At 42.9% G+C, this 25,984-nt stretch overlaps 1 protein-coding gene across 1 annotated transcript in view; it reads left to right on the top strand.

Moving 5' to 3' along the window:
• LOC121155330 (cytochrome P450 4X1-like) overlaps nucleotides 1–24,876 on the top strand; it is a 32,118-nt gene extending 7,242 nt beyond the window's left edge. Inside the window, exons 2-12 of the mRNA XM_040978622.1 lie at nucleotides 1,243–1,384; nucleotides 3,172–3,216; nucleotides 7,504–7,631; nucleotides 9,460–9,587; nucleotides 9,673–9,827; nucleotides 11,646–11,752; nucleotides 12,611–12,801; nucleotides 20,062–20,195; nucleotides 21,526–21,590; nucleotides 23,769–23,851; nucleotides 24,681–24,876. Coding sequence (XP_040834556.1) covers nucleotides 1,243–1,384; nucleotides 3,172–3,216; nucleotides 7,504–7,631; nucleotides 9,460–9,587; nucleotides 9,673–9,827; nucleotides 11,646–11,752; nucleotides 12,611–12,801; nucleotides 20,062–20,195; nucleotides 21,526–21,590; nucleotides 23,769–23,851; nucleotides 24,681–24,876 — 1,374 coding nt within the window. The remainder of the gene's footprint in view (nucleotides 1–1,242; nucleotides 1,385–3,171; nucleotides 3,217–7,503; nucleotides 7,632–9,459; nucleotides 9,588–9,672; nucleotides 9,828–11,645; nucleotides 11,753–12,610; nucleotides 12,802–20,061; nucleotides 20,196–21,525; nucleotides 21,591–23,768; nucleotides 23,852–24,680) is intronic.
• The last annotated feature ends 1,108 nt before the right edge of the window (nucleotides 24,877–25,984 follow it).

The following is a 25,984-nucleotide window of genomic DNA, read 5'->3' as shown; positions in this document are numbered from 1 at the left end:
AAAATCCACCAAAAGCAAAGGCAAATGTGAAAAGCATCCCAGTGAAATAGCAACAGAAGACTAAATCAATGAACAACCCATTACCAAAATGACAGGACCAAATTACCAGCTATTCATATGACCCCTGAATGTAAATGGCTTAAACTCATCAATCAAATGTCATAGATTAGTAGACCAGATGAAAAAACAAAATCCATCTGATTTTTGCCTACAAAAGACACATTTCACCAACAAAGTCCAGTGGTAACTATATTTCATGGAAATTGATGTTTTTGTTTTTATCTTCATTTCTTCAAAACAATTTTTCTGATTGATTTCTTCACTGACTCATAGATCATACAATAGCATTTTCTTCAAGAAGATTCTTAATTTTCTTTTCATTCTTCAGTAGCATGTTATTTAACTCATGCCGTTACAAGTTTTCTTTTTTTCTTCCTGTTGTTGATTTTGTTTTGTGGCTTTTCATTTAAGAGATATATAGTAACTGTGTAATGGAGACTATCATATCCAGATATAAGGATAATACAATGCAGTATGCATCTCTACTTCCAGATCAAAGATGAACTCCCAATGAAATTGTTCATTGTATCTTGACAATAGGATGCTTGGCTCTGCCATTATCCATACCCACACTGATAGACTTATGACTGTTTATGAAGAACTATACTATTGTAGTGGTGTAATAAAATAAGTGGGGAGAGGAGGGAATTTGGAGAGGAGGTAAGGGAAATCCCAGAGCCTATGGAACTGTGTCATAAAATAATAATTTTTTTTTTTAATTTTTAAAAGAGAAGTTAGCTCCTAGGTCTTAACAATCAGTAAAGAAAATATAGAGTAACAGGGAGAAGGAATGGTGAGTTAGATGGTAGGCTGTGTTTAGGATACCAAATATCGACAGTGGCTTCCCAAATAGCGAGTTTCCATCCTTTTGATCCCACTTCCAACCCAACATGTGTGATGTTAGCAGGTGAGAGAGAGAATGTTAGAAGAGCTGTTACTGTAAGTAACTAGGTCTGGAAGTGCAACAAATATTTACCTTGGAGGATATATACACTAAACTTTCCTAAAAAATCATGCCCTGGAATTTGAAATTCCAGAGAAAACAGTTCCACTTCCAGATTAGCATCCGGGTTCCCCTGCCAGTGGCGCCTCAAGCAGGCTTTTCACCCAGCTGGTGTCTATGAGAGAGGAGAGGTCCTGCTTGGCTGGTTTTCTAACTTCTTTTACTTTTTTTCATCACAGTTTCTTCAGGACAATAAAATGGAGAAGCTGGAAGAGTTTGTTGAAAATTATCCCCGTGCTTTCCCTTGTTGGGTTGGACCCTTTCAGGCATTTTTCTTGATCTATGACCCAGACTATGCAAAGACATTTCTGAGCAGAACAGGTAAGAAAGGGAGCAAATCGGGCCCGGAAGCGTGGCCTAGTGGCTAAAGTCCTCGCCTTGAATGCGCCAGGATCCCATATGGGCTCCAGTTCTAATCCTGGCCAATCCACTTCCCATCCAGCTCCCTGCTTGTGGCCTGGGAAAGCAGTGGAGGATGGTCCAATGATCCTGCACCCGCGTGGGAGACCTGAAGGAAGTTCCTGGTTCCTAGCTTCGGATCTGCACAGCACCGGCTGTTGCGCTCACTTGGGGAGTGTGAATCACCATATGGAAGATCTTCCTCTCTGTATATCTGACTTTGTAATAAAAATAAATAAATCTTTAAAAAAAGAAAAGAAAGAAATGGAGCACATCTCACAGGAGTGAGATGTGCACCATTTGCAGGCAGGGTTCCATCATAAGGACTTACTCTCTGGCCTCCAAGAGACCCTGGTGCACTCACTGACAGGAGAGAGATTTCCTCCACACACTGAAGTGACTCCCATCTTCTCCCCCAACACTTCGATTACTTTCAGATTCTAGGGCCATTTGTGCTGGCATGTATTAGCTCAGCTGGTATTCCCAGAATGCCCAGGGACTTCCTTTGCCTCAGTGTTAGCAGCACTTCCTGCCTCCAGGCCCTGTCTTGAGCCTTAGTCCTCAGGACACAGCAGAAGGAGTTGTGTCTCTGAGGCTTTGGTAGATCGATCTGAATGCTAGATATTCATTCACAGTTCAATCTTTTGGTTGCCATTCAAGTTTTATTTTTTGTTTCTGCCTATTTTTTCAATACATTCCCTTTGTGAAGAGGAGTCACCTATTTCCCCAGCCTCGTCCTTTCTCAAGGTTCATGGATTATTTCACAGCACAAAACCAAAACATCCAGTTTTTGCTCTGTCAACTTTGCAAACCAAAGGCCTCACATTCTTTTTTTAAGATTTATTTATTTTTATTGGAAAAGCAGATATACAGAGAGAAGGAGAGAAGAGAGGAAGATATTATGTCCATTGCTTCACTCCCCAACTGGACGCAATGGTCAGAGCTGAGCTGATCTGAAGCCAGGAGCTTGAGACCTGGAGGAATTCCTTCAGGTCTCTCATGCAGGAACAGTGTCCTGAGGCTTTGGGCCATCCTGTACTGCTTTCCTAGGTCACAGGCAGGGAGCTGGATGGGAAGTGGAGCAGCTGGGACACAAACCGGTGTCTGTATGGGATCCCGGCAGATGCAAGGCAAGAATTTGGGACTAGGCTATCATTCCAGGCCCCAGCCTCATGTTCTTAAATCTTCTTCCCTCCAGCATCATCTCCATCCCCTTAATAAAAACTAACAAAAGCAAACAACTTTTCCCTGGGTTCCCATATTTCCCAGGCATTCAATCTGATCTTGAGAGGACTACTTAAGGGCAAGAACTGAAAAATACTTCCATGTTAGAAGGAAACCAATAGTTATTCTTGCTTCATTCTCTGATGTCTTCCAGCCCCTGCCCTAATAATTTATCTGCCTTCCAAAGCAGATATATGCTGTCCCAATTTGTATTCTAAAAAATTTGCAACCTTCACGCAATCTCTGTTTCTGCTAGAGGAGGTGAAGAATCCAGGTAGTGTATCTGGTTGCCTCCTGAGGATTGCTGCTTTCTGGTGCCTGGATGGGGACCTGGGAGAGGAAGGGTTGGATGGGGTGTGGGCACTGAACTTTGGCTTCCCTTTTGCTCACACTTTGTGCTGAGTGCAGGTGAGTAAAGAAGCCCTTTACCAACTTTAGCTGATAACTTGCATTTTGTCTTTTGTTTCCTTTGCTTAATTCTGCAGATCTCAAGTCCCAGTACCTATCCAAGTTCATGACTCCATGTCTTGGTATGTATGTGTAAAATGAAAAGTTTGACCCACTCTCCCTTGAAATTCCTTTTTCATAATCCAGCATTCCAAAGACACTCAAATCTGAATTCATTAGGAGTAAGGTACAGCTGTCCTGGACCTTATGTGGGTTTGAGAGAAAAAAGGACAGAAGAGAGCTTTAAGGTCAAAACAAGTTCCTGAAAGCTTCTAATTCATTTCTGCCTGTAAGGTCCCATTCTGCAGGCAGCTAATATGTGAGTATGCCCTTTTCAGTGACAGTCTCGCCTGCTTATTCTTCTGAAGTTCCTTTATTTCCACATAACAATGAGTACAGTTTTGTTCTACAGTACAGCTTGGTAATGAACTATGAATAATTAAGCTTCTTAGCCATGTAATTGGAATTTATGGTAGAAAAGAAAGGAATTAAATGAAAGAATATACATGATGGGTTCAGAACCACTTAAATTTCCATCCTGCCCACACCCGACGGGCTAGTTGAATGTGATCTTAAAGAAGTTATTTTATCTTTCTGAGTTTCATTTAAAAAAAATAATCTTACTTAGTTGAATAGGATACAAAGGGTCAAGGGCTACAAGAAAGTGAGTAATACCATTATTTCTACACGAATATTATCATTTTTTCCCTATATCTGGGGTCAGGGGAGAAACTAAGGGAAAAAGCTCCACCCAGCCTCCCACCCATCCCAGATCCCTGATGTGAGGCATGCTCTGAGGGTCCCGTTCAAGCAGTTTTGATAGTTCAACAGTTCTGAATTGCTGCCAATTTCACCATTCCAGTCGCAATGAAATCTCTTCAGAATCCACTGGCTGACATAATCTCTTCATGGTTGGAGTTCTGAGATCAGCAGTACAGTTGGAGGAATCTCCAAAGAAACTTCATCGGAGATGATCCCAGACCTGATTCTTGTGTGTGCTTGCCAGTACAGTGTCCAGCACAGTCCATTGTCCCAATCAGCTTATGCGCATGCTGGTCGTTGCAATTGCTGGGTCAGTTCTGTTTCCAGCCGTCTTCCATGTGAACTGATAGATGTTGCAGTCCAGCCCGATCCTGCCCACATCATTCTCAACCCTCACGCAAACCAGTGGGAACTGCAGCCTAGTTGGGGCAACTCCCCATAACTCCCAACAGGTCTGCCCCCTACCCTGGTCCCCATGCATGCCAGTATGTACCGCAGACTTGTTCAGTCTGTCCCACATCCCATTTAACTCTCATATATGTCAGTGGGCTTTGAAACCTAGTTCAACCCAACCAACTCTATTATCCAGCCCACACACATACTGGCAGGTGCCTTTCTGTCTAGCCAGCCCTGCCCATGTCCTAGTTTTTGTGCTTTCCAGTGGGATTGGTAACCTAGGAGGGAGGTGCTCACTATTTCCCTACTAGGCCATTCTAACTTCCAGATTATGCACTCTCCAGGTGGCTCTGGAGTTTAACTTGACAGATTTAACCCCCAGTACCAGCCTCTGCCAGCTGATGCTGCAGCAAAGCCCAACCAACCCTCACCCACACTAATTTTTGCATGTTCCAGTCAGAACAGTCAGCCCGACCTGGCTTTTCCCTTATATAGCTCACATGAGGCCCACAGGTGTTGTAGCCCTGCCTGGTCTGATCTGCCCCAATCCCAACTCATTCTCTCCAGTGGGAGTGGTTGTTCAGCAGGGGAGCCCACATTCCCCCTGCCGGCTTTGCCCCCTCCCTCCCTGGTTCTCATGAGTGCTGGTTGGGCACCGCAGCCACAACTGGTACAGGCAACCTCACCTTGGCATTCCATTATGTGCACTGGTTTGTGTCGCAGCCGAACCTGGCCCAACCAACACTCTATTCTGGTGCTTGGATTCGCCAGCAGGTGATGTAAACAGGTTCAGTCTGGTCTGCCCCCAACCTATGCCATATGTATGCCAGTGGGTATCTATCTCTGGCCTGTTCTGGGTTTTCCCCTATCATGGTTCTTGTGCTCACCTGCAGGGACTGTGTCGACACGGAAGAGTTTCCCATGCTCCTCCATCAGAACCTCTCCCTATGTCAGGTCCTGCACGTCCTGGTGATTCCATGGGTCAGCCCTCCTTGCTGGCCTTCAGTCTATTCCAGTTCCTACTGTTGAATGATTCAGCCCAGCCACGGCTTGTCCATACCCAGACACTGCTCACAGGTGATGCAGTAGAGACAGAGACCTAACCTAGTCCGACCTACATCTACCCAGGTTCTGCAGAGCACCACATGGTGCTGCTGCCTAGCCTGACTCAGTGCACCCAGACCCAATGCACACTTGTGCCAAGGGAGATTGCAGACATATCCAGACCAGAGCACAGCCCCCACTACAGCCTCACACTCTCCCATAGGAACCCCATCACAGCAAAAGTGTACTCTCACAGCTCCCCACTGAGTCTATTCCCAATCCTAGATTACTATAGTGGCAGGGGATGCTCTGACTCAGTTGGCTTAGCCCCTCAATGTCTCAGCCTTTGCCTTCACTGCTGTGGCCAAAGCCTAGTTGGACATGACCTGTGCTCCATCCTGATTTTTGCTCTTCCTTGTCAGTTGTGGTTTGCTTGACCCTGCCCAGATTTTCCTCATCTTTGAACATGAAGATGAGAAGCACATCTCTAGGCCATAGTGAAGATTAAGTGAAATACCTGTTTCAGCACTTAGACTATGGTTCAATCATTGCACCAGCACCAGACCATTCATCATGAACCTAGCACCCTGAGAATGCTGCCAGCAGTGTAAAGTCCTTGAAAACCAAATATTTAATGACTAGCCTTTCAGTAAAAGATTGTGCAACATTAGCCATGATCCATATTTCTACTTTGCACCATTCACAAAGCAGGACTCAGGAGGGAATGACAGGAAGGGTAGACACTGTTCTCTGGTTCCTTGAGCATCCATGTGTACAGCATAGCTAATGGGATGGTTTGGAGTGGAAAGGAGATGAATACTGATGGTATTTTTATGGGGTACCTTATTATGCACCTTTATATACTGCGCATAGCAATATGACAAAGCAGGTATTTATTATCATACTTTTTTGTTGAGACAACCAAGTCTCAAAAAGATTAAGTACCCTTCTCAATTACTATATGCTAATAGTTGGTATCTTCTAATCTTGCTAGATGTTTAAACTTATCATGCTTGAAAAATCTCACTGTACAAGAATAGAAACTTGGGCCCGATGGGGTGGCCTGGAGCTAAAAAGTCCTCACCTTGCTGGAAAATCCCAGTGGAGGTGTTTCCAATCCATACTTGTCAACTTTTCTCATTTCCATAAAAGAATTGGCTATTTCTATCTCTATTTTTTTAAAGAAGACCACTAACTCTTTGTCTCTTTCCCTCCACCCCCTCAAATCCTATAACTGTAAATTCAAACCATGAGCCAAGTTGAAAATAGATGATTCAGGGAAGGCTTTTGTATAAACAAAAGAAAAGATGGAGTGACATCCAACTCTATGTCCACCTGAGGAATGGGGTGATGAAAGTGAGAACACGAGGCGTTAGCACATGGCTTGTCCACCTGGAAATGGTATAAGAAATAAAACATCTTAGAAAATCCACACACAAAAGAGAAATCCATTCAGTATCCCTTCTGGGTGGAGCTGAAGTAGTGTTCCATTTAAATCATTTTATATCTTAGAACTAATATTTCTGCAATGTTATATCCAAATGTAAAAAAAAAAAATCTTGACATTGTGTAACAAATACACTGTATTGTAAACCTTAGAATTAAATTATAGGTCACCTACAAGATTAAATTCTAATAGCCAGTAACCTTGAGAATTTGACCAGAATAAAATCCATTTGCTTCTCAAGAAAAAAAAAAAATCCTTGCCTTGAACGCAACAGGATCCCATAAGGGTGCCGGTTCTAATCCCGGCAGCTCCACTACCCATCTAGCTCCCTGTTTATGGCCTGGGAAAGCAGTGGAGGACAGCCCAAAGCCTTGGGAACCTGCACCCGCGTGGGAGACCTGGAGGAGGTTCCTGGCTCCAGGCTCCAGGTTGGCACAGCACTGGCCGTTGTGCTCACTTGGGGAGTGAATCATCGGACAGAAGATCTTCCTCTCTGTCTCTCCTCCTCTCTGTATATCTGACTTTGTAATAAAAATAAATAAATCTTTTAAAAATTAAAAAAAGAATAGAAACTCACCCCCAATTTAAGATATCAGCAATGCATTGCTTTTCTAGTGAGCACTACCTCTGGGTCCCAGTCATCCATCTGTCTCTTCCACATCACTCCTTCTTCATCTCACCTAATACATGGCAAAAGGTTTTGTACCTTCTATCTCTCAAGGAAAAGGACTGGTCAATCTGGATGGACCCAAGTGGTTCCAGCATCGTCGCCTACTGACTCCAGGATTCCACCTTGACATCCTGAAAACATATATTGAGGTGATGGCTTACTCTGTGAACACAATGCTGGTAAGTGAAAGAAAGTGTTGATGTGGTGCAAAATACTGCTAGTGGGGATCATTAGAGACATACATTTAATAGATAGCAGGAATCAAGCATCAATTTGCATGAATTAATCAATGTATAATTATCCATTGTCTATGTGTCTATGGTAAGCCTTTGCTACTTTCTTGGGGAGGTTGAAACAAGATATTTAAAATCTATATTTTGAGATCCTATGGTAATAAACCAGACAGTGCCGCAGATGAGAGGCAAACAGCCTAGGAAGAACCACTGTAGCTTCAAATTCCAGAGGATGCTAACCTTCACAGGAACTGTAGGCTGGACTTGAATCTGTAGATATAGGAATTCTAAGCAGAGTGAGTCTGCAAGAAGGAAGACTTGGGAGCTGGAAAGGATTTTCCCCAGGACCAAAATGGACCAGCAGAGGCTGTGGAGAAACACCCCCATAGATTATCTCTGATTTGTAATTTGACTTTATCCAAAGCTCTGCTTGTACAAATATTTAAATTTTAAAGTTGTATTTATTTTAAAAATCAAGAAGTCCATTAATAGGTCTACTATAAACACTCAAAACACTACAAATAAGCCCAAAGTTCTTCTCCTCCAGAAATGTGCCCCTTTCCTCAGAGGAAGCACTGTGACCAGTTCTTTGGTTGGGTTCTTAGCCAAGCTCTCAAGCGAACTTAACCTGAAGTCCACCAAGATTATGGTGACACTATCTGTGTGAGCTGTGTGGGCTAAGCCCTAGAGACCAGGATGCAGATGCTTCAAGGGAGGCAAACATCTTCCTCCAGGCCTGGTACTGTTCAGTGTTCAACACACTTAAAATCTGCCAGGGACTGTGTGTCAGTTCTACCAGCCTGTCCAGGAGCCATGTGTGTTCCCCTCATTCCCACTCTTGCATTTCCTTGAGATTGCTCTCATAGATGCTCCCTTCACTGAAGGTTCTAGAGTGTTTCAAGACAATATTGCTTTTATTTCTTTTAAATTCACCTTTTGTGCTCAGTAAAAGTACCTGTAAAAGTAAAAAGTACTCAGTAAAAGTAAAAAGTACCTCAGATGCAAGTTACTGGAGTGAACAATGCCTCCTTAGATAAATGTTTTTACAATCCTTTGCTTTTCATTTGAGGTCTCCAAGTCCTTAATTTCTAGGTTAGCACCTGCAAATGTGCAACAGACATAGGTTGACCTCAACTTAAACATCTTTTCAATTGACTTTTATTTTTAGAAAATTAAATACAATAGCAAGTACAGTCCAACTGGAGACTTTGTGAGTTTCTAAAAGTCAAGCCAAATATTTTAGAAAATACCAAGTGACTAGTTCTCTGTGGATGCACAAGTTAACTGGACACAGTGTGACCAGCTAGGAACTAGCTCCCTGTAGCTGCTTCTCCTTCCAGCTTTTCTTCTGCTAAAATGAATCTAAAACACATTTTAAAATATCCCAAGTTTTAACACGGTTGTGGTGGTTGAGAGCAATGTTGTATATCTGCCAATTTGGGGACTGAAAATGAGAGAAACTCTTGGGGAACCTCTTGTAATTATAGCCCTTGAATCACAGAAGATCTGTTTTATGGACAGGGTTGATATTACCCAAAGGCCACAGATCTTTACACCAGCCATTTACCAGATGCGCAGCTTGTTCCATGTTCTCTGTCATTCAGCTGAGTGCATGCCCCAGATCAGTGTGCTATTGATTCACCTGAACTTTGGTTTCTGTGAGGTCAAGCTTGTCTCTCTCGAGTCCTAAGTGCAGAGTCTGGGAAGTATCCCCACCTCCAGACAGACTGATGATGTTTATGGTGTTGATATTGATCTTGACCTCCCATGTCAGGGCAAGTGGGAGAAGATTTGCAGTGCTCAGGACACGACCTTGGAGGTATATGAGCACATCAGCTTGATGGCCCTGGACATAATCATGAAATGTGCTTTTAGCCAGGAGACCAACTGCCAGATAAACAGGTCAGTGACGGAAGAGCAAAAAGATATATTTGTTTAACAGTGTCTAGATCAATTATTAACATACTGTCCCATCTTTCTCTTCTAGTACCTGTGATCCTTATCTAAAAGCAATACTCGAAATGGGAAAAATAACATTTCACCGTTTGTATAATTTCCTACATCACCATGACATAATTTTCAAATTCAGTCCTCAGGGATACCGCTTTCATAAGTTAAGCCAAGTGCTGAATCAGTACACAGGTATTTCTTGGATAATGGTTGTCCAAGTCTGTATACTATCTGACTATATTGTGACTCTTGAGAGAAACTTCACTGTGAATAGAGAATCCTGTTCTGCTTGGTTTTGTGATTTACTCACCTTGGAGGCGGAGAGAAAGAAAAACAGAAAGATAGAGATAAAATGTTCATTTCCTGGTTCACTTCCCACAAATATCTGCATTGGAGTCTGGAGAGTGCAAAAGCAGGAATAGAAAATTCAATCCAAGTCTCCCACATGGGTGGCAGGAACTCAACTATTGGAGTCCTCATCCCTGAATAGCAGTGTTCACATTACTAGGAAGATGGACTCAGGGCCAGAAAGCCAGTCTCAAACTCAGACACCCCAAAGTGGAATGCAGATATCTCAACTGCTGTGTTGACTCTCTTCACTGCTAAGTCACACATTAGACCCAAACGATTTCATTTATTTGAGAGACTGACTGACAGAGGCATAAAAAGATAGAGAGATCTTCAATCTGCTGGTTCACTCTCTAAATGCCCTCAATAGTCAGTGCCTGGCCATGCTGAATGCAAGAGACAAGGACTCAATCAGTTTTCCATGTCAGGAAACCAAGTACTTGAACCGTCACCCAGTGTTGCCCAGACTATACACTAGCAGCAAGCAGAAATAGGGGATAGGTCTGAGACTGAAATTCACATGTTCTGATATGAGATTTAGGCTTCCAACTGTGTGTCTTAATCAGTAACCCTAATGTCCACTCCCCAACGCAAAATTATTCTTCTTAAAGCAGTTTTTGTGTAGACACTGCTCAAATGAAGTGCAATTTTTGTCCCTTTGGAGATTTTACTACATTATAGTAACAGTTTTGTCAGAACCTTTTGCTATACCAGTCCTTTGTTAACAAGTATTATTAGTATAATATGAGTAGAGAGTATTTAACATTTCAAAGGATGTAAGACATGTGGCTTTGTGCATCATAATTTCAGTAATACTGACAAGCTAAAGATAAGCAACATAGGAATGAAAATGGATACAGAGTAAATGTGGACATGAATTCAATAAGTTAACTCAAAAATACATTTTACAGAACATACATGCAAAAGATGAAATAGATTAAGCTTTCTTAGAAATTCAACATTGTTTTTCATTAATGCCTCCATACAAAATACTTACCAAACAGTTAATTGATACTTAATCAGGACCAGTGCCTAGTGTAGTAAGTTGAGCCTCCACCTGTATGGCTGGCATCCCATATGGGCACTATTAGAGACTCAGCTGCTCCTCTTCCAATCCAGCTGCCTGCTAATCTGCCTGGGAAACCAGCAGAGGTTGGCACAAGTCTTAAGGCCCCAGCACCCAAGTGGGAGACCCAGAAGACGCTCCTGACACATGACTTCAGAGCAGTTCAGATCCATTGTGGCCATTTGGGGAGTGAACCTGTGGATGGAAGTTCTTTCTCTGTGTCTCTCATTCTGTTTGTAAATCTGCCTTTCAAATAAAGTTTTAACACACCTCTCTGTGAAAATATTAGACTGGGGAAGAACAGAATGTTTCATCATTTACATATAAATGCATATTCATAGAACTAGATTGCCTGCTGAAATAACCTTTGTTTTCCATCTCTCATGTTTGTCTTTGGAGTTTTGGGCTGAAAGTTGTGCATTTCCATAAGAAAATAAACCATCTGTAAAAACCAGATATTTTAGTACCTACCCTGTCCTCCAGAACTCAGACAAGATTTGCAGCTGCTCTTGAGCCAGGGCTTTTTTGTTATCATTTATTTGACTTTGACAGACTTTTCTATCAGTTTGGTAATAGAGAACTATTATTCTACCCAGAAAAGGTACTGCAAGACAGGAGGATATCCCTCAAGGAGGGGGTGAAGCAGGATGGCTCTCAGAAAATGGAGTACCAGGATTTCCTGAATATTATCCTTTCTGCTCAGGTGAGTCTTACCAACTCAACAATCAACCCCAAAAGCCAGTCAATGTGAGGGTACATGGATATGTGGGGATAGAGTGAGAAGATAAAAGCAAAATAGAATTAGTTGCTTCCCAAAGAATTGAAGTCAAATTCCACCTGCTAGTCTGCCTGCAGATTTGGATTCTGGATTGGGATAGCAACTATTTCCAAATGTTCTAACCTTTTGACTTTGACATGTGCCCCAATCATGTGATCTTTAAAATCATGTAATTCTTTAAAATAAATCTCTGTCTAGCTATACAAAAAAAATCACACTAATTAAATTTTAATAGTACTTTGACTTGATGGATTGGCTCCATGTAGATTGGGATAAAAGATGAAATTCTGTGACTGTCACTGGGAAACAACTGGTGAAGACTTGGCAGGGTTTGTAGGTGATCAAACAGATGTACACAGTTTGGGGGAAATGTGTGAAATCATGAAGGGTGCTTGGAAATTGCATAAAGTGAGAGCTTGAAGGTTCCAGATCCTGACGACTGGACACTTCTTTGTAAGGCCTGCTTTTCTTATCTCACCTTGGTTCTCCTCTGTGCTCTGCAAAAAGTGCAACTCAGTGTACACAAGGGCCCGTCAGAAAGTTCACAGGAAAATTGGATTCGAAGGTAAGATTATTTGAGTACCAGAAACCTAAAATTCATGCCAAGTTCTTTCATACAAAATATCTCCTCCATGAACTTTTTGAAATTCCCCTGTGTATTTATTGAACTGAGTTAAAACTGAAGCTCATTTGAAACATTATTTGTCTTAAAGCATTCTTTGCTTGGAACCCCAAAAATCTATTACTAATTCTTCATGCACGTGTCTCTACAACATATCACAGAGTGAGAGTGAAGACAGCTTCTCAGATGCCGACCTACAGTCTGAGGTGAACACATTCCTGTTGGCAGGGCACAGCACCACAGCCGCAAGCCTCTCTTGGCTCCTCTACTGCCTGGCTTGGAACCCTGAGCACCAAGAAAGATGCCGGGAGGAGATCAGGAACATCCTAGGGAAAGGGTCTTCCATCACCTGGTGAGATCCACATCGCTAAGCGTTTTTGTCTAATTCCACTAGGGTTTTACTTTAGCCTTTTTCCCTGGTGCCTTTGTTTTGTTTTGTTTTGCTTTGTTTTGTTTTGTTTTGTTTTGTTTTGATTTTTATTGTATTTTTGACAATCTTTACATAGTTAATTGGGGTAAAAAAGTTCAAGGGCTACAGGAAAGTGGGTAAGACTATTATTTCCAAATTGTTTCCTTCATGTATCTGAGGTAAAGGGGGATATTGAGGGAGAAGCCCCACCCAGGTTCCCACCCACCCCAGGTCCCAGATGTAGGGCATGCTCTGAGGTTCTTGCTCAAGTGGTTTTGATAGTTCACCAGTTTTGAATCGCTGCCAATCTCGCCACTCCAAGCACGATGAGGTCGTTAAAGACTCCTAATTGACACAGTCCATCATAGAGTCTCCATTTGCCCAATATTTCACTGCCAACATATAGCTGAGGTGGTTGATTGACTTGTTCTGTCCTCTGTCTTTTCTTGGTTAGGGTTCTGAATCCGGCATTTTGATTGTGGAGATCCCTAAAGAAACTTTGTCTGAGGTGTTCCCAGACCAGATTCTTGTATGTACTAGCAAATATAGGGCCCAGCACAGTCCATCACCCGGTCAACTGGTAGTTGCAATTGCTGGGTTGGTTCTATTTTGAGCCCCGACTTCCACTGGAACCAAGGGGTGTTACAGTCCAGCCTGGTTCTGCAAAGCATATACTCGGCCCTCGCATAAACCAGTGGGAGCTGCAACCTAGACAGAGCAACCCACAATAACCCCCAACAGGCCCGCCCCCTACCCTGGTTTGCCAGTATGTGTAGCAGACTAGTCCAGTCTGTCCCACATTCCATTTGGTTCTCATTCATGTCAATGGGTATTAAAGCTGAGTTCCAGCTAACCAGCTCAACTATCCAGCCCTCACGGATGTTGTTGAGTACCTCTCTGTCTAGCCACCCCAGCCCCTATCCTAGTTTTCCATCCCTCCCAGTGGGAGTGGTAACCCAAGAGGGAGGAGCCCACTATTTCCCTCTCAGGTCTCTCTCACCTGGATTATGCACTCTCCAGGTGGTTCTGTGGTTTGACTTGACAGAATTAGCCCCCAGTGCCAGCCTCTGCCAGCTGATGCTGCAGCAAAGCCCAACCAATCCTCACCCACTCTAATTGTGTTTGCACCAGTAGGAATAATCAGCCCAGCCTGGCTTTTCCCTGATCTAGTCCATATGAGGCCCACAGGTGTTGTAGCCCTGCTAACCTGGTCTGCCCCCATCCCAGCTCACACTCTCCAGTGGAGTAGTGTCCAGCAACAGAATCCCTCCTTATTCCCCCTGCTGGTTCTGCCCTCTCCCTTCCTGGTTCTCACATGTGCTTGTTGGGCACTGCGGTCACATCCGGTACAGGCAACCTCACCTTGGCATTCCGTATTGTGTCCTGGTTTTTGTTGCAACCTAACCTGGCTCGACCCACACTCTGTTCTGGTGGTTGGATTTGCCAGCGGATGTCATGAACTGATTCAGCCTGGTCTGCCCCCAACCTATGCCAAATGTATGCCCGTGGGTAACTTTCCAAGGCCTGTTCTGGGCTGTTTCCTATCATGCTTTTTGTGCTTACCTGCAGGGTCTGTGTCCTGCCAGAGGAGTTTCCCAGACTCCACCATCAGAACCTCTCCCAATGCCAGATTTTGCGCATACCAATGGGTCCATGAGCCAGCACTTCTCAGTTCACCTCCTGTCTCAGCAGGAACAGTGGCTTTTCCTGACTGGACTTCAACCCAAACTAGTTCTTGCTGTTGCATGTTTCAGCCCAGCCATGGCTCGTCCATACCCACTCACAGCTCACACATGGCTCAGTAGGGATTGAGACCTAGCCTAGTCTGTCCCAAACTACCCTGGTCCTCCAGGTCACCAGACGGTGTTGGAGTCTGACCCAGCTTGGTGCTTCCAGTCCCAGTCCACACTTGTGCCAAGGGAGACTACAACTGTTTCCTGATCAGAACGCAGCCCCCATTCCATCCCACACGCCCCTTGGTGGGAACCTCAACCCAGTTAGGGTGTCCCCTTAGCTCCCCAACCTGGCCGTTCTCAGCCATAGATCACTCGCATGCCAGTGTTTGCTCTGACTCAGCTTGGGTCAGCCCCTCACCTGTCCCGGCCTCTGCCTTAGACACTGTGGCTTAGTGTCCCTGACACACGAAGACCAGTAGGTTCAAGAGCCTAGTTCGGCATGACATGTGCTCCCTTCTGATTTCTAGTTTCGCTTGTAGGCTAAGGTTTGCAGTGTCCTGCCCAATACCTCCCGTTCCATTACCAATTGACACATTAGCCAGCCATTGGAGCTACTTTGCCCAGCTTGTCAGACCCCCAGGTCTGGACCACATGTTCACCAGCAGGAGCTATGACTCGCCAAGGGAGTTTCCCAGTTCCTCCACTTGATCCACTCCCAGACCCAGTTCTCATACATGCCATTGGGTATTAGGCCAGTGCCCAGTGCAGTCTGACCTTCCATTTGGCCTTGTATGAGCTGGTGAATGTTGCAGCCCGGCCCACCTCACACCCTATTCAGGATACACATTCGGGTGCTGCTGCCTTAACCAGTCCAGACTGTTGTGGGTTCCTTTACCTGTGAATAATGGCAGGCTCCTTGGTCACAACTAGCTTAGTCCATCATCACCCCAACTCTTGAGCTAACCAGTGGGGCTAGAATTTCCACAGGGTTTGGCCCACACATCTCCCACAGAATCTACCCCTGGATATGGTTCTCGTATACTCGTTAATGTCATGGCCCTGCCTAATGTGACCCGTCTGCTGATCCATCATCATGTCAGGTAATAGGTTATCCTACTGGACAAGCCCTGAGCCTTAGCTTTTGCATGAACTGGTGCTCGGTGCTCAGCATTGCTAAGTGATTACAAGTTCTTCAAAGGAAGAGTTATTGTCATTGGGAATCTTTAGGATTGATTCACATCCCAGAAGCATAGTAGATTCAACCTGGAGCGACCTAAGCAGCGATTTAAAGAACCAAAACCCCAAAGGACCCAGACGGGTGGCCAGCAGGAGGAGCCTGGCACCAAATGGCTCACTGGCCACCCCCAGACAGCTCACCACGCGTACACCGTGGGTGGCATCAGGGATACAGGCATGAGACGCCCTGTCCTGAGACCCACCTCCCTGGTGCCTTTGTAACCATAGTGCCAGCAGATGTGCACACATGGAAGCTGAAAAGGCAGACAATAATGTGTCAAGAGAGCCTCAGTTTATCCTGTGTCTTTTGCAAAAGAATCATACTCATCCATAAATCATGGTTGTTCTTCCCATTATTAGTGTGTACAACGTCCCATTTTTATTTCTTACAAGCTCTGGCGTCTTGGAAATGAGGGGCATGATCCTTAGGCTTGCACCTAGAGCTTGGCTGGTAGAGCTTATGAATTGACACTTGTGTTCTAAGAGCTGCTCAGACAGCTACACCATTTCAGTACTCGCTTTTTTGTATTTTTCATATTTTAAATAAATTGTCTAAATGTGTGTGTGTGCAGCAAATATATGTGAGATGACTAAACCAAAAAATCAATTGATGATCTCAACCACTGTGATGGAGAAATTAAAAATCTACCCTCTTAACAAGTTTCAACCATACAGTTAATCCCTCGGTACTATAATTAGTGCTCTTGAACTTATTCCTCCTTTCTAACTGGAATTTTACATTCTTTGACCAGTATCTTTCCCAATTATTGCCCCACCCTCGCCCCTGGTGATCACTGTACTAGTGTTTACTTCTGGAAGCTCCACTTGCTTGAGATCATGTGGCATTTGTCTCTTTGTGCCTGGCTAATTAGCATAATGTCCTTCAAATTCGTTGATATTGTCACAGATAACAGAATTGTTTTAATGTGTGTGTGTGTGTGTGTGTGTGTGTGTGTTGTGTGCTACTTGTTACTCATTTATCTGGTGATGAACATTTAAGTTGATTCAGTACCTTGATTTTATGATTGATGCTGCAATAGATATGACTATGAGGATAAACTTCGATATACTGATTGTATTCTCATTTGGTCTTATGAGGATATTTATAAAGTTAGTAAAACGTAAAATCAAAATATGCTGATTGCATTCTCGTTTGGTTTTATGAGGATATTTTTTAAAGTTCATAGAATGTTAAATCAAAATATGAATTTATTTTTGGTGTGAAAAAATGGAAGTCCGTGAATAGTTTTACATGATTTTCAAAAATTTTTTATATGTCCAGAAGTGGAATTGCTGTATCATACAGTAGGTCTATTGTTCACTTTGTACACAACGTTAAGTGTTTAAATAAGATGACAAAGTAAATGCAAGCCGGTGCACACTCATAGCTGAAGGATTTGCTCTACTTACTTTCTGTTTAACTTTTAGAAACAGATGTCAATGTTTACATCTGATGCTGGGGAGCATGTTTCGATTGCCAAGTGATTACTATAGAGAAGCAAATTCAGTATCTGTCATCTTACTAGTTACCTATCTTGAGCAAGAGTAGTTGGGGTCTATTTCTGTAGAAGTCCCTCACACTGTAGGTTTCGTGCTGTGCCACTTACTGGCTGTTTGACTCCTCTGAGCCGCAGTCCCCCTGCCCTCGCACGTGCTCACCCAGGTAATAACTGTTCTATTCTCCATCTCGATGTGCTTGACCTTTGTGAAGATTCTTCATGTCAGTAACATCACATATTTTTTTCCTGTACTTGAATTACCTACCTCGATATGACCTCCACATCCAGCTGGGTGGTGAGAAATGACATGATAATTTTTAAGCCTGAATAATATTCCATTGTGCATACATATCACATTTCCTTATTCATTTGTCCTTCAATACACACAAGTTATTTTCATCTTGTCTATTCTGTGTAAACAATGCTACAATGAACATAGACATCCAAATGTCTTAATGAGGTGGCAACTTTATTTTTTTAATTGCATGATCAGGATAGAGATTGCTTAATCAAATGACAATTTTGTTTTAAGCTATTTTATTAATTAGCTTAAATCAAAGTTTTTCATCACTATGTAATACTTATACATTCCATGATAGATAGTGCAATATCTTGTTATATCTAATTATATTAGACAAATGACATTTGTTACCTGGTTTTTGTGTTTGGCTCCTATCAGCTCCCCTCTTCCCATTTACTAACCAGTATATGATACATTTTATGCTCCGTTATTAGCGCCTTGTATTGAACATAAGAACTTGTTACTTTCACTTACATTTCTATATCTATTACCCCACCTATTTCTATCCCTCCTCCGTTCTTCCCATCTCTATAATGACAATTCTGAGTTCAGATGGACTGCATTTGGACTTCCACATATGAGGGAGCATGTGGCATTTGTCTTCCTGTGTATGGCTTATTTCAATTACCATAGTGATCTCCACGTTCATCCATCTTGCTACAAATGTCAGAATATCTTTTTATGACTGAATAATATCCCAGTGTGTGTGCATGTGTGTGTGTGTTTAACCCTGGTTTGATTTCGTATCTTGGCTATTTGTCTAGTGCTACAACCAACATGGGAGTGCAGGCATTTCTCTAAAAAACTGATTTGCTTTTCTGCAAATCTATAACCAGCCGTGATACAGCTGGATCATATAGCAAATCTATTTTTTTAAATATTTATTTATTTTCACTACAAGGTCAGATATACAGAGAGGAGGAGAGACAGAGAGGAAGATCTTCCATCCAATGATTAACTCCCCAAGTGACCACAACTGCCAGAGCTACACCAGTCCAAAGCCAGGAGCCTGAAACTTCCTCCAGGTCTCCCATGTGGGTCCAGGATTCCAAATGTTTTTGGGCCATCCTTGACTGCTTTCCCAGCGAAAACCAAGGAGCTGGATGGGAAGCATGGATGTCAGGGTTAGAACCAGCACCCATATGGGATCCTGACGTGCCCAAGGCGAGGACTTTAGCCAAGGGGCACCGCACCAAGCCCATCAACTCTATTTTTAATTTTTTGAGGAAACTGCATAATATTCTCCTTAGTGGCTATATTAATTTACATACCCAACCATAGTGTGTAAGAATTTCCTTTTCTCCATATTGTTGCAGCATGTTATGTTTTTATAACTATTATAACTAAAGTGAGATGGTACTTCTTTGAAGTTTTGACTTCCATTTCCCTAAAAGTCAGTAACATTGAATTTCTTTAAATTTATTTGATGGCCATTTATATGTCTTCTTTTCAGAAATTCAATTCAGATGCTTTGTCCATTTCTTAACTCAATCATTTTTCAGGTTTTTTTTTAAATTGGCTTTATTTAGTTTCTTACACATTATGAATATTAATTCTTTGTCAGATAATAATTTGTAAATAATTTCTCCCATTCTATTGGTTACCTCTTCACTCTGTTGATGTCCCTCATGCTGTACCCAAGCGTCTTAATCTGATATAACCTCATTTATCTAGTTTCACTTTGGTTACCAGTGCTTTTGGGGGTCCTAGTCAAAAAAATCTTTGCTTATACTGATTTCTTAGTTTTCTTCTAGTACTTTCATAGTTTCATATATTAAAACAATCAGAAAAGAGAAGGAAATTAAATACTTACAAATCAGAAAGGAGAAAGCCAGATTATTCTGGTCTGCAGACTGCATTGTTCTACACAGAGAAAAACCTAGGGATTCTGCCATGAGATAATTCAAATTAGTAAATGAGCTCAGTAAAGTATGTAGAACACAAAACACACATGCAAAAGTCAATAGCATTTTACACAACAAGATGAACTCATTGAGAAGCAAATTATAGAATGAATCCCATTCACAATACCTTCACAAAGATAAAATAAAATATTCAGAAATTTCACCAAAGACATGTAAGACCTCTACAATGAGGATTACAGAAGTTGGAAATCTTAGAAAATATGGAAAGGAAAAACCTCCATGTTCATGCATTAAAGAATATTCTTAAAATTCACATGTTATTTTAAGTCATTTACGGATTCAATCTAACCTCAATAAAAATGCTAATGACATTCTTCACAAGACAGGGGGAAGAGTCCTGATTCTTATGGAAGCACCCAAGTCCCTGGTCGAATCTCACATAGAAAGAGTCTTGCTTTAATATTCTGATACATTTCAGTTTATGTATGGATACATTCAGATGGCAAACTGGTTTAACACTAGTTTGGTGTTTACCATGAGAAACAGTCAAATTGAGGAGAAGATCAATATTTACAAACTGGATAAGAATCTGAGGTCCCTCGTTCCTTTTCTCCCTCTCCCCACAGGGACCAGCTGAGCGAGCTGTCGTACACTGAAATGTGCATCAGTGAGGCATTTCGCCTGATTCCTCCTGTCCCATCCATTTCCAGGGAACTCAACAAGCCCCTCACCTTCCCAGATGGATGCTCGTTGCCTGCAGGTCTTTGCATTCTTTTCCTAAGTTCCTCCTAAAGATCGTGAGATCCTAGGGCCCACACTGAAAAAGACTAAGATTTCTTAGCTCTTGGAGAACTCAAAAGACATTCTTAAGGACAGCTGGCTTAGTGCTAGGCACAGAAGATGTGAATTTCAGTAAGTGTTCCGACTGCACATAACCAGGTGCGGCAAAACTGAGTCCAACATTCACATCTCTAGTATCCCAGCCCAGAGTTAATTCCCGGGAGTTAAATGCTTCTGGGACATAGTTTCTGAGGTCATCTTTGACCAGGTTTGAAATTGAGATGAAACATCGTATGAGATGAGCACTGTCTCTCATCTCTCATTTTTAGCTGGAAGACCCAGAAAGGGAGAGAAGTGTGGTTGCATCCTGTGGGAGTCAGGCATTCTAAGACCTCATCACCAGTGTCACACTCAGTAGTGCTCAGGAATGTACATTTTATACAGAGTTTTCAAACACATTAGCTCATTTTCTTCTTGCACATGATATTAAGATGTGTATGTAATGCTTTAGAGTGTATGGAGCATTTGAAATAGTGTTGATTAACCAAAAACCCACTGGGGGAGCCCAAAGTGCAGCTGAGGTTGGCTGATGTGGGCAGAGCTGTGGGGGGGGCAGTACCTGGAACCAGGGTTGCTCAGAACACCACGCGTTTCTGAGAGAGTCCCTGGCAGGCATGCGAGACACACTGTCTCCCCTGTTCTGTTAACTCTTGCTAAAAACAAGCCAAGAGGACTACTTACAGCAAACAACCACAGCTGTCACTAGAAGCTTGTTCACAAACCCAAAATCAGTTTATCAGAATAACTTGTGGTCTCAAAGTAATCCTCAAATTCTCTCCCTTTTTCCTATTTTTTTTAATGCTGGAACCACATGGATATTTCCTCAAATCTCACACCTTCCACATGTAAATAGCACCAACAGGAACTTTTCCTTGGATCTGAATAATGCAAATAAGCTCTGGTTCTTTGTACCCAGATTGCTTCAAAGGGTGTTTTAGAGTCCATTAACAGAAATTTAAGTAATTGCCTAACATAGCAAAAAACATAAGCACGGCTTATGATTTTGACATGCTACAACCACTTCTTCAAACAGAAACATAAGTTGAAGTAAACCATTGTTTGAAAACTAAGATGCCAGCCCAAAGCTCTTTCTCATATGTGCCTCTGTGTGGCATCAACTAAGGCATACACAGCTCCCCAAGGAACTGAATCTTCCCAGTAAGAGGAAAATTTTTGTTGAAGAGCAGGGTAACAGCTGCCCAATACTTGTTCTTTCTTTTGTAGCTTCTTTTGTTTTCCTCCTTTCTCAGGAATGGTCGTGGTCCTCAGTATTTGGGGTCTTCACCACAACCCTGCTGTCTGGGAAAATCCAAAGGTATGACCCTTACACACATTTCAAAAACCTAATGTGCTGTTTATGTTTTGCAAACGAAGCATTGGAAATGGCTCTACAAATAAGGAAAGTGATACAAAAGAGAAACAAAGATTTGTGCTTGGGGCAGGCATTTCCCACTACAGTTAAATTGTCGCTTGGGACTCTCCTGTCCCGTGTTGGAGTTCCTGGGTTCAGTCCTAGCTCTGCTTCTGATCCAGCTTCCCTTTATTGGACACCTTAAGAAGCAGCAGACAGCAACTCAAGTTCTTGGGTCCATGCTATGCAACTGGGAGACTCCAACTGAGTTCCAGACTCCTGATTTCAGCCTGGCCAAACCCTGGCTGTTGCAGGCACTTGGGGAATGAATCAGCAAATGGAAGATCTTCCCCCCAGTTTCTCTGTCTTTCAAACTAAATAAATACACAAGTTATCCCCTTCTCCTATTCCTATTCTATTCTTTCTTCTGAGTGAACAGGTGCACATAATGCCCCATGATTTGCTTACCACAATCTGTTTTTCAGTGATTCACCTGTCGAGCCCTTAGGAAAAGGCCGTGAGTCATTAATAGTGAGTGCACTCCAGTCATCTCACTTTTGCTGGATGGAACAGTCAGATTCTAGCAGGAAGTCAATGACATACTCATTTGAGTAGTGGGTTTAAGGAAAGGTAAAGCTGAGCAAATACATACCTCAAGTGCTAATCCCGTCTAGGCCACAGGGCCTAGGATTGAGGGGTAGGAACCAGGGAGAGTCCTGGGTAAGCCATCAAATAGGAGCCATGACACAATCACACTGAAGCATTCTGTGAGAAAAAACACCCTCTGCTCTTCCTCTCTCCAGATGCCCTGCCAGTGTCTCTTTGGGGCTAAACCCAACAGGACACCATGTCAGTCAGGTTCCAGCAGTCCTGCAAGAGTGGAAAAGAAAGGAGAGGGGATCTAGACCGGCAAAAAGACTGAAGCAAACATGAGCAGCTTGATCCAATGGTGCTAGTATTTTTTGTGCTACACTGACTCGAACACAATCTCCTTAACTGCCAAGAGGTATTGCTTTCTTTTTTCAATTTATAAATTTTTGTAAATTGCTCTGAAGTGACTGGATTTTTTAAATTTTTTACATTTTTACATAGATTTGAAGAGATTTAATGTCATGTATTTCATAGGTATAATTCTAAGAAAAACCTCACTCAATCCTTCTTTTCCTCTTTTTTTTTTTTTTTTTTTTTTACAATTTCTCACATTTTATTGTAAAGTCAGATTTACAGGGAAAAGGAGAGAAGGAGAGAAAGTTATATCTGCCGGTTCACTCTCCAAGTGGCCATAAAATGATTGGAACTCAGCCTATCCAAAGCCAGGAGTCTAGAACTTCTTCCAGGTCTCTTGCACGGGTGCAGGGTCCCAAGGCTTTGGGCTGTCCTCTGCTGCTTTCCCAGGCCGCAGGGAGCTGGAAGCAAAGTACAGAATCTGGGACATGAACTGCCCATATGGGAACCCTAAACATGCAAGGAGAGGACATTACCCACTGGGTTACCATGCCAGACCTCCTTCATTTCTCTTCATTTCTCTTTTTTCTTTCATATTTACAATATCATAATTTCATTTACTTTAGTTCTTGAACCTCAAAGCCCTCATGGAATGTGCTGTTCTTCTGTTCCATGTAATAGAAAGTTCTACCGCAAGTCCCAGTAGCAACTGACCTCGTAATCGTTTTGATATGCCTTTTAGGTGGATAACACCCTTACCTCCTGCAATTGTCATAGTCTGTATTACAGTTCTCCCTTACTCTAACACAGAGAAGGCCCTTTGGAGGCAGGCCAGGGTTTGCAAGTCTGGTGGCACAATGGAGTAGCTGTAAGACACAGGTGGCCATGGAGCACTTGAAATGTGCCTACTTGGAATTGAGACATGCATTCAGTGTAAAACACACATGAAAATTTCAAGATATAAGGCCAAAAGAACCATCTCCTTCATAAGTATTTGGATTACATGTGAGAATAATTTTGGTTAAATAAATTACATTCACAAAATTAATTTTGCCTGTTGAAATGTGGTTAACAGAACACTTTAAACTTCACACATGATTCACATTATGCTCCCATTGGTCAGCACTAAGTAGTAGCTGAAGAAGTGTCTTCAATGTTCTTTGGGGAGTTACTGGTGGTACTGTCCTCTCATTTCAGGTGTTTGACCCTTTGAGGTTTTCTAAGGAGAATTCTGATCAGAGACACCCTCATGCCTTCCTACCATTCTCAGCTGGACCAAGGTGAGAACCATTTAAAGTTGTTGAAAATGCACAGAAGGGGAGCCAGCACCGGGGTATAGTAGGCTAAGCCTCCCCCTGCAGTGCTAGCATGCAATATGGATGCCAGTTTGTATCCTGGGAGCACCACTTCCAATTCCTGCTTATGGCCTGGGAAAGCAGGGGACGGTGGCTCAAATCCTGGGGTCTGTGCACCCACGTGGGAGACCTAGAAAAAGCTAGGTCCTGGCTCCTGGCTTTGGGTCAGAACAGCTCAGCTGCAGCTATTGCAGCCACACAGGGAGTGATTAGCAGATGGGAGATTTAACTCTGTCCTCCCTGCAATGCTGCCTTTCAGATAAAAGTAAAATAAATCTCTAAAAACGCACACAGAAGTGTTTAGTTTGGGGTCTAGCTTACTCACGTTAGCCTCTCAGATCTATACATTCTTCCACAGAACTCTGTCTTCTCATCTGACCATGAAGTGGATAGCAGTGCCCATCTGAGCCCATCAGTGGGTCAATTAGATTCACAAAGGATGGTCCCTTCTCTATCACACACTGTGCAGCTGGGCCTTCAAAGGTAATCTCATGACGTGCGTGGCTGTGCGCAGGCTCTGTGCAGTGCACACCCTGAGGCAGAAGAAGCAGTTCTTTGACTATCTGAAATATCATGTTGTTACAAGGAGGACATCACGTTAGAGCCTCCTAGCTAGGGAACAATGTCAGTCAGAAATCTGAAAGTTTCCACAGTATGAAATGTTGCTTTTTTGTGAACTTTACCCTTGTTATGCCAGTATTAAAGAGTCAGAGAATCCTTTTTCTCAACATCTCCTCTCCCCCGACGTCTGCAGGAACTGCATCGGGCAGCAGTTCGCCATGCTCGAGTTGAAGGTGGCCATCGCCTTGATTCTGCTCCATTTCAAAGTGACTGCAGCCTCTCCCACACCTCTGCTCTTCTTGAACAACGTCATCCTCCAACCCAAGAATGGGATCCACTTGCACTTACAGAAACTGCCTGAATGTCCAATCCTAAAGCATAATGGCTAAATTATTTCTAGCTAAATGTACAACTAATTACCCAGGTGAATGCGAGGGATTCAAAGTGTTGAAGGGCATGAAGATGGGAGGGGTTTGGCTGAGTGGTCCTTTGGAACTGCCCATAACCCAAAGACATTTTTAAGTCACATGGAGTGATGCCTGTTACTGTTTCTGCCTGACTTTGGAAGATTAGGGGGTCTTTGTTTGACTGTGCTGTGAACCTACATAGAAAGTATTTGGACAGGTGACTTTTGAGTATTTCTGTTGTTTTTAGATTATTTTTCAAAATTACATAGGTACTTGGTGGATGTATAAAAGCTTATGCAAGGGTCTGGCTGCTAAAGTCCTTGCCTTGAATGTGGCAGGATCCCATATGGGTGCTGGTTCTAATCCCGGCAGCTCCACTTCCCATCCAGCTCCCTGCTTGTGGCCTGGGAAAGCAGTCGAGGATGGCCCAAAGCCTTGGGACCCTGCACCTGTGTGGGAGACCTGGAAGAAGTTCCTGGATCTTGGCTTCGGATCGGCAAAGCATCTGCCATTGCACTCACTTGGAGAATGAATCATCGAATGGAAGATCTTCCTCTTTGTCTCTCCTCCTCTCTGTATATCTGACTTTCCAATAAATAAATAAATCTTAAAAAAAAAAGAAAGCTTATGCAAAATTTTTGCAATATTAAAAAAGCATATAGAAAAATAGAAATTCCACTTCACAAAGCTTGCAACCCATGCCCTGATCAATTATTTTCCTAAAATCAATGCTTTCTTGGGCCCAGCACAGTAACCTAGCAGTTGAAGTCCTTGCCTTGCAAAATCAATAAAATTGTTAAAAAAGTAACTCAGGGCCCAGTGCGATGGCGCAGTGGTTAAGGTCCTCGCCTTGCATGCCTGGGATCCCATATGGGCGCCGGTTCTAATCCCGGCGGCCCTGCTTCCCATCCAGCTCCCTGCTTGTGGCCTGGGAAAGCAGTTGAGGATGGCCCAAAGCCTTGGGACCCTGCACCCGTGTGGGAGACCTGGAAGAAGTCTCTGGTTCCTGGCTTCGGATCGGCATAGCATCGGCCGTTGTGCTCACTTGGGGAGTGAATCATCGGATGGAAGATCTTCCTTTCTGTCTCTC

This window comes from Ochotona curzoniae, unplaced genomic scaffold, assembly GCF_017591425.1.
Source record: "Ochotona curzoniae isolate NIBS_2020 unplaced genomic scaffold, NIBS_Ocur_1.0 contig_291, whole genome shotgun sequence".
NCBI classification, from domain to species: domain Eukaryota; kingdom Metazoa; phylum Chordata; class Mammalia; order Lagomorpha; family Ochotonidae; genus Ochotona; species Ochotona curzoniae.
The sequence above is the reverse complement of the archived record's forward strand: the minus strand, read 5'-3'. Positions and strand labels throughout refer to the sequence as shown.